This window comes from Poecilia reticulata, linkage group LG2, assembly GCF_000633615.1.
Source record: "Poecilia reticulata strain Guanapo linkage group LG2, Guppy_female_1.0+MT, whole genome shotgun sequence".
Taxonomy (NCBI): domain Eukaryota; kingdom Metazoa; phylum Chordata; class Actinopteri; order Cyprinodontiformes; family Poeciliidae; genus Poecilia; species Poecilia reticulata.
This window is the reverse complement of record NC_024332.1, coordinates 39371639-39385244: the sequence shown is the minus strand read 5'-3', so window position 1 is coordinate 39385244 and position 13606 is coordinate 39371639. Positions and strand designations below refer to the sequence as shown.

The 13606-nt window shown below is 39.5% G+C and overlaps 1 protein-coding gene across 1 annotated transcript in view; it reads right to left on the bottom strand.

Annotated features, from left to right (window-relative positions):
- The window catches only part of LOC103460449 (neuropilin-2-like), a 124752-nt gene that overhangs the window by 54821 nt on the left and 56325 nt on the right, over positions 1-13606 (bottom strand). The window contains exon 8 of the mRNA XM_008402625.2: positions 5578-5722. Coding sequence (XP_008400847.2) covers positions 5578-5722 — 145 coding nt within the window. The remainder of the gene's footprint in view (positions 1-5577; positions 5723-13606) is intronic.

Genomic DNA, 13606 nt, shown 5'->3' with positions numbered 1-13606 from the left:
TAATGTCTACCTGCAATATAAGATTCTGTAATGTTAAGCAATAGGTCCCATTTTTGTAAAACAAATGGAAAAACTAAAACTTGACCATGAACTTAAATTTACCTACAGCTGATGACAGAGTTGAGTACAATAGCAACACTGCATCCAAAAAATCAAGACAGTGAGAACAAGTCTCGCTGAAGCACTAAGTCAGACTGTCATGCAGATTTACATGGAGATTTGATGTGTAGTGATGAGGACACATGAGACGTAGACTGGAGGATCTACCTGCTGACAGCTGAGGTTTGGAAATGTGCTGGGCAAACTGCTGGACAGCTGTTTAAAGTCTTTTTCTCTCTCTTCTTTTCCGTAATACGACGTGCTTTAGAATAGAGGCTGGGACACCGACAGCAATAGTAGCCAGATTGTTCTGGCTAGGTTTGATTTTACACAAAACATTTTGTTTTTAGGAGACAGTGACAGTGGAGAACATTTTTGAAAATACCTCCAGCTTTGCAAGCTTTTSCCTGCTTATGGTAATTCTCAGRAATACWATAGTGAATATTTGCACACATGGGAGGTACACTTGTTGGTAAGAAAAAGATGTGATTTTGGTTTTGATCAATAAGTGATCTATAATATAATGTAACATTTGTAGCAGTGCTGGTAGTTAGCATCCTTTTGTCGTCTCAAGAAACTCAGAGTAAAATAAATCAACCCGCCTAACTTTGCACTTTCAAAAMGTATGTAAATCATACTTAATAGATTGTCACTGTTCCCTTCCACTTAAGATTARTGACAGTGGATTTTGACATCTGGATCTTGGTGCCATAAAATGTTGCTTTTTTGAGCAAATASAAATGTTAAACATCTATTTTGTTGATGAAATACAGCTTTTCACCATTTCTTTTCCATTGACTGCCTTAAGAAAAGTTCAATGCGTTGATAGTTTTCAGTTGAACTAATCAAAAAAAAGGTCATGCGTCAGTTTCACTTTTGGTTTTTAGCATCAGGAACTTCATCAGTACAGACAATACAGAATAGAGCAGTGTGATATCAAACAATGTTGCAACTGGGTCTTTAATGCAATAATTATGCTGCAGTTTCATCAGTTCAGTAGAAGTGGTGCAGATGTGTAGCATAAATCAATGAACAGCAGAGCAAAGGGAAGGTTAAAATACACAGGAGGTGCAAAATATTGTGATGATTGTATAATATTAGGTGATCCTGACCCTGTTAATAGTCAAAGTCCTCATAATAACATTCTAAAGAGCTTCCACCTAATCATAATTATGGGTGTGAGGTAATTAAGAGTCAATGTTAGGCTAATGTAGGAGAAAAAATGTCTTGTTTGATCCTGGAATGATTTGTTACGACATGAGCTGATGTGTTACACAACAGAGCCTCTTCCTGATGYTTTTCCTTAACCCTGTTTCATTATTTTCTCATCCTGCGGCTGAAAAGTTGACACATAACTTTAACCGAGCAGCGATTCTGTATGGGGAATTCAGCCAGAGCTCTCCCAAATGGAAAAAAAAAAAAGCTAAATGAAAGCACGCTGCAGATCAAAGCGGTGCTGTTTATTACAGAGACAAATGAGTTTTAATCTAATAAGCCTCAAAAATACAGCACTGTGATGAATAATGATGGAAAACAAAGTGAACCAAACAATGTGACCACTTCTGTTTGAAGATGTACTAGGAGAATATGGGCTCACAACACAAAAAGGAGAGATTTAAACAGCTAAAAGAGGAAAATATAGGACAACGGAGAAAGAAATGGACAAAAGGTCAAGAAGAGGGACRAAATGACAGACCAGTGAGTGAATAGAAAGGTAGAGAGGGATGGAGACGAAGAGAAAGAAAGGGSTTGACAGTGATTGATGGTGACATTCTTCAAGTCTTTGAGGAAATGAATGTTTAATGCAGTGACGTTTGCGACAGTGCCTCTATATGGTAAATAATTCATCGACAACAAACAGCGACAGGCTCCATGAGCTTCCTGAAGCTCTGCAACATTCAGCAAAACTTATTAGCCRTAGGTTTATTATCGTGGAGTTTTATATGTGCCGTTTCTGAGCCTCAGCTGCTGGCCCTTTTTTAAATCAGGAGTGCAGTGGGAGTCGACAAGAATATCATCTCCTCTCATCCCAGCAAAAACAGGCAGATGCAACACACCAGCATGAGAGCTYTTAAATTCACACGCTTACACAAAGCAATACGAGCACAACAGCAGAAAACAGTCAAGGTCTCACACAGGCAACAGACGTATGCTCTGATGTTTCACCCACACATGGAGCTTTTTTCCCTGATAACCAGCTACCGCTACAGCCAGCGGAGCTCTACCTGACTGGACACGAGCRCCTCGCAGGCCTGGTGAGAGAAATAATAACCGGTACTGAAAAGAAGCGATTGATAAAGAGCTGCGGTGCTGAAATAAAATGGGATTAAGGTGAGGAAGGAGCCGCTGAAGGAGGCAGSCACCAGGAAGATTTAAGGAAGGCGAGACGGAGAGAAGCAAATGAGAGAGGGCTGGAGAGAAGCGGGAATGGAAGCTGTCAGCAAAGGCAAAAGAAGGACAGAGGGAGGGAAGCCAGAATGAGGAGGAAGGGGGAAAAAAAACACGGCGACATTGAAGAGAGATGGGTGAGAGAGAAGCAGAGCAGGAGACATAAAAGTGTGATTTAAGTTAATGACATGTCACTGACTGACTGCTTTATTTCTGTCTTTATAGGCCTGTGCAGGGCATTATCACATAGTGGAAGTGTGTTCGAGTGCGCGCTTCTCTGCATGTCTATGAGCAGGAACATAATGTCTGCTAGCAGATATGTTAGGTAATAAAAGTAGAGAAAAATACATTTTACTGCAGCAGAACAGGCTGTTTTGCAGATGTGTACCTCCCAACTATCAAACCCCGTCACTCATTACAAAAGCACAACTAGGGCGAAGCTGTCATGATGTTGCATTTAGTGCTCTGCAAACTTATTTATAACTTTTAAACTTCTTTCACATTTTGTCACATTAAAACAACAAACTTTGACGTATTTTATTTGGTGTGCATTTGTTTTCAGCAGCCCTTGGACAATATATTTCCAACCTGGCTGACGGTGCTTTTGCATCTGCAAGTGTTTTAGGGGCATGTTTCTGCCAGTTGTGCACATCTAGAACCTGAATGTTTGCCCATTTCACTTTATAAAATACTCCAGGCTTAGTCGCAATGGATGAAGAACATCTGTGAACAGAAATGATTAAGTCCTGCCGCAGATGTTCATTTGGATTTAAGTTTGGACTTTAACTGGGCCATTATAACACACGGATATGCTTTGATCTATAGTGTCTGTGTTTAGGGTCACTGTCCTGGTGAACCTACTGTCACCTTTAGGTTAGGCTGCTTTTTTACAACTTCACAACTACCTACCTGAGTCGTTTGGTGAGGCTTTCGGAGAACAGCTGCAATAAATTATACAGAGTACGCAATATATATTTTTGTTTCATACAATTTTGTACAACTTTGTGTTTGTCTGTTACATGGAAAACTAAGCGGAAAAGGTTGAAGGTGTGTGGAAACTTTTGSAGGGCTTAGCTCCTTAGCTCCACGATTGACTGCCAAAAGCCACAGAAATGGAAAATGGGTGTATGAAAATGACCTAAAAAAAAAAAAAAGTGTGTTGGATGTAATCTCACAGCTCAAAAATGATGCAATCTGTAAGGTGATATATAAAGCAATTTGAGACGTTAAAATATAGTAGAGAGTAGACAAGAGTGCAGGCAGGATGGTTGATAGATGCATATTTATAGATATATATTCCACCATCCTTGTCTGTCATATTGTTTTGGTGTGATTGTGATTTGTGTGGGTGCTGAAATAGCCCTCCTGGATAAAAGCATATCTGTCCCCCTCAATGGCCGCAACAATGGCACCAGGGAGAGGCCCTAACTTAATAATGATACAGCGGAGCAGACACACACACACACAGATRGACCCAGTCAGATGACTTAAAATCCTATCTTTCACAGTTTCTCGACACACACAAACACAGACAGTATAATTAAGTTTTATCTATTTATAGTATTGAGCTGATTATGCTGGTTGAAATCGTGTTTGTTTGCCAGGGCTGCAGATGAAAGCTGAGAGCCTGTTACTCTCTGATGTTATCACCCACACATGACACTCTAGTATTATTCTATTAGGACCAAGTGTGTCTCTTTGTGTGTGTGAGAGAGATCCGTGAGTGGGAGTCAGAGAAGGGGGATATGGATATGAAAGAGCGAGGGCAAGAGTGTGAGTGCACAAGAGTGGGTGTGTTGTGGAAGAGAAAAAGAGATAAAAGTACGAACTGAATTTTCATTAGATTACACTCATGAGAAGAAAGGGACATTTCTTCCATTTTTACTCGTTCTTTCCCAGGGAATGTTTTCGGGGAAAGGTATTTCTGCTCTGACCAAACCCTCTCACCCAAACTGTGACTCATGTGTTTTTACATGAATCTCACAGAAAAATCTAACAAGACGTACAGGAGTGTTTTATATAAAATAACTATTTCCAGTGGCGGGTTTTTCACTTATAACAAGACATTAATCTGCTAGTTGAACTAGAACTTACATGCATCAATATTAAGAGATAATTTATTTATCACAAGCTCCTATGTCTTTCTTGTAAGATAGTTTTATTTCAAGTGTGCTAGTTTTTAGTCCAACCCTAGACTAAAAACACCAGATTTTGTGTTTTTGCAGTGTAAAGCATGAGCGTCTCATGAATCAGTACACATACTGACTTTGTATTGAAAATAATTAGGACAATTGYGTGCTGCTCTTTTTTGACATAGTAACTTACTTTTTGCCATGGTGTCACTGTCTCTCTTTTTTAATCATTGGCCGAACATCTTTCAGTGCTGCAAGCACAGTCTGTGATTAGTGGACAAAGAATAACCCGAGAGTTATAACACATTTTTATTTCTTATCCAGACTTTAAATTATGTTTTTTTCATATTAGTTTTTATAAGACCAGATGAGGGTTTTGAACATAAAACCCTCATCTAGCTGGATTTTATTATCTGGATTTTCTTAAAATCATGAAATATTGGCTTCTGATATAGAAATCTGTCAAAGACTATAAAAGTTTAGAATGAGTGGTCTATTTAAAAGCGCAGTTCCATTCCTATGATCCATTGAAAGTATAAAAAAAATAAAATAATTATATTTGTTTAATGATTAAACCATACAATGTGTCAAGTTTATGTCTCTGATTTAAGAGTYGAGGGACCAAAAAAAGCAATGATGTGGAGCTTTCTTRATCTCACAGTGCATTGCTTGTTCTCAGTCAGAAACTCAAAACCAAAACCATCAATGAGTTTAGCAAAAACTCAATCAATGATATGGCAAATTAAAGATAAGTATTTGAAATCTAAACATATAAACTATTCCAAACCTGCAGAAGAAAATTTCAAATTTCGAGTTAAGTACACCATCATTGTTGCAGACAGCATCTGCATAGCACAGCATGTTGTTACTGGTTCAGTAATGTGACATTTGAGTAGCATTTGAGTCATTTCAACTGACATGGCAGAATTACTACAACAGATATGCAGTCGTGCATTACCTGTAATCTGACAGCCGTAGAGCTCGAACCGCAGTGCGATGCCATTCTTCCAAGTCTGAGGTCTGATTCGAACGAAGCGTGTCAGGACCGGCTGAGGGATTCGGTTAAGAACCACGTCTGTGGCGTCTGTGTTGGCATGGAAAACCTGTTTGGACAGAAGATAACAGATACGTTGATATCAACATAAGGCTGTTACTCCTGGTAAAGCAAAATCCTGTGTTATCGTGATAGTTCTTGGAGTCTCATTTCCAGTTTATGACTGCACTTCTTAATTAGGAGTTGTTTTAATTAAGAAAGGGGTGGGGATGAGGGAGTGGCCTGAGTCGTATTTCAACCAAAAGCAGAGAGAACTTTAATCTCCTGGGACTTTTTTCAAGCGAGCTGAAAGATTATTTCCCCCCTGAATCTTCTTCATTTCCACTGAGATTTAGAGTCCAGGATTGATTAGTTCGATCAAAGCCACTGAAGGGGAGTGTCTGTCTGTTGCACATTTCTACTACATGTTTGTGGATGTTTTCTAAACATAGATGGCAAATAACATGGCATTGGTTCAGATTATAATATTGTTAACTGATAACTCATTTACATTGTTTTATTATCTTTTAAGAAGAGCTCATCTCATCTGATGTCAGAGGAAACTTTTCGGTTGAATGAAAAYAAAAAAATCTGAAACTGCTAGGAATATAAATTAATTTGGGTTTAACTGGACATGGAAGTTCCATCCATGGAAATCCATGGATGGATGGTAATTTATGCCATCCATCCATCCATACATGCAAGAAATCTTAGCTTTTGTACAGTTGGCTGCGAACATCTGGAGACTGTGGAGGCTTGAATACGGCTACTGAACCACATCACCTATTTATGTATTTACATTTTGAATGATGATGTTTTCATTTTATTGCACTTTGCCTTAGGCATGTAACTGTGTTCTTTAGAACATTGCTGTGTTTTCATATCCTAAAATATTACCAGCAATCCACAAATCGTTAATATTCAGGACTGCAATGAGTGCTAACAAAGACAAATCTGTGACCCTTCGTGAAAGTTCACTGTCTTGGGGACCAGAATTATTTGCCCTTTTTTTCAAGCTTGGCAGCATAACACCAATATAGTTCTCATGAGTTAATATGAAAGTGAGAGCCATGAGATCAGAGCCCAACAAAAGAAAATTACAGAGCTAAAGAAAACATGATTTTACATGAGTTACARCGTTTCTTTTCCCTTTATTAAACTCACTCTGTATAGTAAATACATAAAATGAATGGAGTCTGTTGACAAAGGGAGGATTGAGCTCAAAGGTTTACTTCCACACTCCTGCGCACAGTCTAAGGGCACGCAGTGTGTGATAAATCAAAGATGTAAGTACGTGGAGAGGAAGCCTCTTCTCACGTCCTCTTGACTCAACCACACACACGCAGGAAAACATCTTTAAATCCTCACACACACAATGCAGAGATAAACGCCCTCCGTCACCCTTCAGTGCACAAACACACACTGCCGCGCTACATCCAGACACAATGGTCGCTGCTCACACACAGACGGCTTCCCTTTCCTTACATGCTGCCCTCGGAGTCTCAGCACACAGAAAAACATGCTGAAAACGATTTCCTCTGAAACTGTGCACATATACAGATAAAAAGGAAATTGAATGCAAGTGCACATGACCAGAAGCACCCTTTTTTGTCTCTTGACATCTCGACTTCATATCTCTGTCGATCTGACAAAGTGTCAAGTCTTCCCCCTCTCTCCTTCTCTCTCTCTCTGGCAGCCATCTCYGCTGGAAAACACAGCTGGGCTTCTGCTTTCCTGCCCTCCGCTCTGTCTGTCTGTTTGACAACTCCATCTCCCTGCATGCTTAGATGATTTACTACTGTAAATTTAAGCGGAAAAGAAAGCCTCTTCTTTGCAGTGTTACACTGCTTTTGCAAAGTATTCAAATCCATTGAAGCATTTCACATTTTGCCACGTTACACAAACTTTGGCATATTTTACTGGGAATGTTTATGATAAACTAACAGACACATGTTTTCAACTCTCCAATAGTGAAAATCTGAAGAGTGTGGCTTGCAGTTTAATTTAGGCTTTTCCTCATGTGGATAAATCATCTATGGCTACGTTCTCACAGCAGGTCTTGATGTTTAATTCAGAATTTTTTGCTGAAATCTGAATTTTTTGAGTAGTAGTTTATACAAATATTTAAATGCGACCTCAATCAGWCTTCTGTGYGAATGACTAACAACCCCAAACTGTTCACGGAAGTAATAATAGATGGAGAACTTTATGGGTCAGTTTTAAAGTTTATGGAGSAATGACAGCCAACAGAATTGTCACAAGATCATAGCAACACAAAGGAAGCTAATAAAATGAAAGCACAACTAATAGCAATGGCTTTTTGCGTAACATTGATTGCAACTTCTGTAGGGAAGTAYGTTTGGATGTGTAGTCAGAGCCAGAAGTGGTTGGATTGTGATGTGATGGGCTTCAGTGAACAGACAACTTTCATAAGTTCATAATTATATTTATCAGTCATTGTTTATGTCCAGATKTATTGCATCTGGCTTCTTCTGGTGCAGAATTATGATGCATGTCTCATATCAGAGACAAAAGTCCAATTAAATRCAACATGACCATTGACTATTGGATATGTGTTCCTCATCTGAAAGGGGCAGAAATCAGATTTTTTTGGTGGGGGATGAAAAGATTGGAATTGGACCGTTTTTCCAGGATCGCTCTTCCTACATTTGCTATATTTATGTGTTCCCTTGTGGAAAAYGACTTTCTTTCAACAATGGCTTTCTTCTGTTTGCTCACCAAATTGGTGAGTTTGATGTAAAATAGCTGTCATGTTATCAATTAAACATCACACAGGTGGACTCTCTTTACTGCTGTAATAATGCTGGTTGCACTTAGGGGAATCAAAGTAATTCAGGAAAAAACGCATTCCACAGTTTTACTTTTATTTGCAAAAAACGTTAAAATCTGTGGATAGCTTTTTCCACTTCAGTTTTGGGTTGGTGTATCAAGAGAGAATCTAAACAAAACCCTTTTAAGTTTGTGGTTGTAACGTGACAAACATGCAAGAAACATGCAAGTCGTTTGACTGATCTTAAAAGATGCTGTTCAATTGAGCTGATGATTCAACTTAATGTGGTTATTACAGAGGAAGGTGAGCTTTATTTAACTGAGCCAAAGGGTATTTAATTACTTGCTTGGTTACACATTTATAGGTGTTTTGTTTTTAGGTGTATATGTGTGTCTCTGTGTTCCAGAGTTATTATTTTCCTCCTGCTCTCCATCACTTACACAATGGGACCCATTGGGGGGGGGATGTGAAAGCAAGACATGGATGAAGGGAGTCTCTGACTGGAATGGAGCCACTGGGCYAGCTGGGTACTGAACCCATGACCCAGTGGCTGAATACTGCAAAATCGCCCCCTGTGACCTCATGTCCCTACAAAGGCCTTCATACCGGAAACCGTGACCACCTAAATGATGGAAAATCGCCTAAAGGCCATACAAGAATTAATGGGATTGTGGTACAGGCTGTAATTACAAATGTGAGAGTGTGTGTCGGTTTGTGTGTCGATGTGTAAAAGTGTAATTATGAGGTCTCACTCTGAGGAGTTTAGAGCTGCTGGGTGCTTTCTGATTTCCCTTGGTGCACAAAGAAACATTTCCTCAGCACATGTACACACGCTCACACACTTACATACTGTATTGAGCCATTGTGCACTTGCATGTTCATGTGGAAGTCTATCCTTGTTGCTGTCCTTTACAGGCTCTCAACTTTCAAGTGAAGTGTGGAGTATCAGTGAGCGTGACGGGCCCCTAAGTGCTGTATACACGCTTCGCTTTGACAAGATTCTGAAGTCCCTTTTTTCTTAATTATTTGTTGTGTTCAGGGTCATCAAACAGAGTTGCGGGCAAAGCTGAAACTCTGTTTGATCTAATACCACTAACTCTGAGATAACAGCTTTTTTATCCAACTTYCATGGGAGCAAAATTACACACATTCTTACACATGCTCACATGTATACATATATCTCCACTATAATTTAGTTAAATGTCCATAAGAGAGTTGCACCTCAACCACAGACTGCATGTTAAACAGGCAGTAATTTGTAAAATTGGCATTTTTGCATTTGATATCATTTTATAATGTTATTCGCTCACAAAAAACATAGCTGGAGTGTAGCTTTGATTCATGCATGTTTGAGAAATCCTTGAGTTTCCCATGGTTGCCATTTGAGGTGACTTGCTCTCACAAAGGCCAACATATTTCCATAAAACTCCTTCAGACTAGTGGCAGCAGCAGCTGGCACAAACTACTCCTCAGTCCAATGCTCCTAAGAACGGATGTAAGTGGCACAACAGAGGAGCAGTGTTGTTATGACATGCTGGAGGCGGCGTGTCAGAAAGAGCAGGAGCTTCTTAAAGAGACAGAAGGCCAATTTTAAGGAATCAACTTGCGAAGTCAAATTTCTCTTCGGTCATTTTTGATAAAGCATTTTATAACAATTGAAGGTAACATAGTTACTTGATTGTGTTAGAAATGACACAATGTGCCTGGAAAATACATAACACCACCCTTTAGATGTTGTYCTTGGCAGAACTGATGGAGTTTCTTTAAACTGGTTAGTTCTCAGGTCTTAAAAATAACCAACTGATTGAGGTTAGGGCCATTCCTGAAGCTTAGAGCCGCAGTCACACTGTGTACTATTGAACATGGCATATTAAAAAACACGTAAACCAAATGGTGCATCTGGAATTGGTTGAATGGAACCAGCAGTGAAAGTTGGAGTTGGGTAATTGCCCRCTACTGGCACAGACCCTCCACCCTAACTTACCCTTACTACACTACTGAAATGATGTTGGAATGGGACCATCAACACCAGGAAAAACAAGCATGAGAAAGTGGAGTAAACCAAAGACTCAGACTATAGCTAATGACAGCATGGCATGAGAAAGCAACAATAAAAGTGCCTCCAACAAATACCTGGAGAAACATTGGAAACCTCAGGCTTGTTCATATCAGCAGCTGCTAATCAGYTTAAGTGCAAGGGTTCTATCTGGGTTGGCCCTCCTTCAGTCCAGGGAGATTTACTTCAACAATGATTAGCTTTAAAATATTTGATACATATAATGCAATAAGTGTATCAGGACAGAAAATCCACGAGTAAAGAGAAACCAGACAACAACATCTTTCTATGGGATCCATACGGGAAAGCAATGAACTATTAATTGGACCTCAAAGGGGATAATAAAACGTTGATTTTGTAAATGAATTTAATGCACACAGGGGGAAAAAATGGGACCCAAAAGAGTTCTAATATGTCTCACAATTTGAACTGAACTTCAATGTCAAAAAGAAAGCAAAATTAGATTCTGCAAAATGTTCAGAGCAACTATCAGAAACACAAATGCAACTATATAGTAAAAGTGATATGAGGAAAATAATTCAGCAAGATGGAAATTATATTTGAATTTGTTGCTAAACTTAAGGAAAWCCAGTTGTATATGTCACATGTTACACTGCTGTGAGCTTTACTACAGGTGTTTATCTTTGCTCACTAAAAGGAAAGAAAACAGTTTTTCCTGTGCTAGCTCACAGGTTAGAGTTAGAATCCACAGACAGGAGATGTAATAGGATATGGAGCATCCCTGGGGGTCTTACCTCCTAAATTCACTTTTAAGAGTTTCTTCCTAGAAGGCATCTGCAACAATTAGCTGATGAACTACACCTGTGACCTGGCTCAAGTTGTTAACTGCCTGTGCACGTCTGTCTGCATTTGCTAAGCATCCACGTTTTGCAGAAAGGGACGAGGTAAGCTGACACCAGGAAGGTAAGCAGATGCTAACCTACCAAGCCTTGCATATTGAAAACTGACGTTGTACCAAAACAAATTGGTACAATCGGTGCAAACAGAATCTTGAAAACATAGGAAACAGRTGACGGGTCAGAGAGAAAGCTAGGCTAGATTATAAAACAATCCTTAAACATCTCACTTAGAATTGTTCCATTCATCATTCAAAATGTGAAAGTATGGCACAACGGCAAAACTACAAAAACATTTTAATCTACCTAAACTAACGGGCTGAGAAGGAGAGAAGCTCTGCAACAAGGAAAACTATGGTTCACATCGCAGCCTGGTCTTTATGTAAGAATGAAAAAAAACAAAGAAATAGTTTAAAGAAAGCCTTACAAGGCAGCTTTTTACAACAAACCGTTCGGCACAGAGTAAACAAGTGGAAGAAGGTGTTTTTGTCGGATAAGAATAAAATAGATTTTTTCCAACCTACAGGCAAAATGTTGTGCTYAAGAATGGCTCATGTCATTTTCAAATGGCCCTAAATCTAATTGAGAATTTGCTGGTCACCGATGCTCACCATAAGCAATTTTTCAAAGATAAATAGCCCAAAAATTGAGTCTTTTTGTGCAAAGTTTACAGACATACACCGAAAGACGTACAGGTGCGAGGACAAAGTATCGATACAAGATACACAAATTCATGCTCACTTGTTGAATTTTTATTTAACAAATCTGAAAGCCCACATATATTTATTCCAACTTTATAAAATCAAAATAAGAAAATATTGAAGTTTGAGAAGACTTGTGAAGACTTGCAAGGTATTGTATGTTCAAGGTATTTAATTGTATTTTTCAGACTAATTACATTAAGTGGAGGCAAGGGATGGATTGAAATGGATATGTTGTACTGAAGTACAGGTACGTACTTCAGTACGTGTGTCTGTGTGGGTCGGGAGCCTGTAGGGCCTCAGCCATTCAGCCAGAGTCGACCCACAGAGACCTGCTGAATTATGCAAATGTCCGTGCTGACTCTGCTCTCTACACGTGTGTGTGTGTGTGTGTGTGTGTGTGTGTGTGTATGCATGTGCGTGTATGCGTGTGCGCGCATCAAGTTATAAAATAGTAAATGCCTCCCACATCTCCTCCAATTTCCTCACACCAGGACAAATATGCACTTCAGGGACTTCAGGGAGGTTACCTCTGTGACAGCTACATCCAGGTGTGTGTGTGTGTGTGGGGGGGGTGTGCATGCGTGTGTGTGTGTGTGTGACAAGTCTCCAACACAAAATTACAGTTGGCACCTTTGTAATATCTCCCTTTGTCTTGTTTCTCTCTTCTGGTCTCAGCTTTTCTGTCTTCATTTGTCACTGATTCATCTCTCCACTTCTTTCTGCTTCTCCCTCACCTCCCAACCTTCCTCCCTTCACTCCGTCGTTTTATTTTCTTTCCTCCTCCTGACATGCTTCCAGGCTGTGTTGCTGAGACCTCCAATTTATCCAGAGGGATTTGTGGTCAACACCCCTGTCTGCTATTCTCATTATTCCCGCTCTCCTTCTTGCCTCAATTCATCCATCCATCTCTCTCTTTTGCTCTGTGATTCCCTTATGAACACTTCTTCCCGCTGTCAGCCTGTTCCCTTCACTCACCTCTTCCCCTCTGAACCTCGTTTTTCTCCCTCTGGCTTCCAGCTCTCTTCCGCCCTCTTCACAGCTCATTCTTTCTATCAGTTTAATGCTTGACAACCTAACATTTTGCACTTTCTGTTTTCCAAATATTGTTCATGTTTTTCATTTCAAAGTACCTCTTGCTCCTTTCTCATGTTGCATTCCTTCATCCATCTTTGTTCCTCTTGAATAAAGTTTTTCCTTTTTTATACGACTTGGCTTGGTTCCAGTGGTGCAATGACCACAGAGAAGTCTGCCAGCATTTCTGAGGACTACATGATTACAACTGGATTGCTTTAACATTTATTAAAAAGAAAGTCAGCAGAAAGTCTCAGTGTATTTACGATGCAAGCTATATGTCTCAGAGTAAGACTTTATCTATCATGTTTTTAACTTTGTGAACAAAATGCAATAGCCAGATCTGACTGCTTTTCTGTTTCATGATATTGGGGACTTCTGATGATTTTTAAAACAACGAATGCTAYTCTCTCCAGAAACAYGCAGACAACTATCCACACACTCACATCTGAGGGCAATTTAGAGAAACCAATTT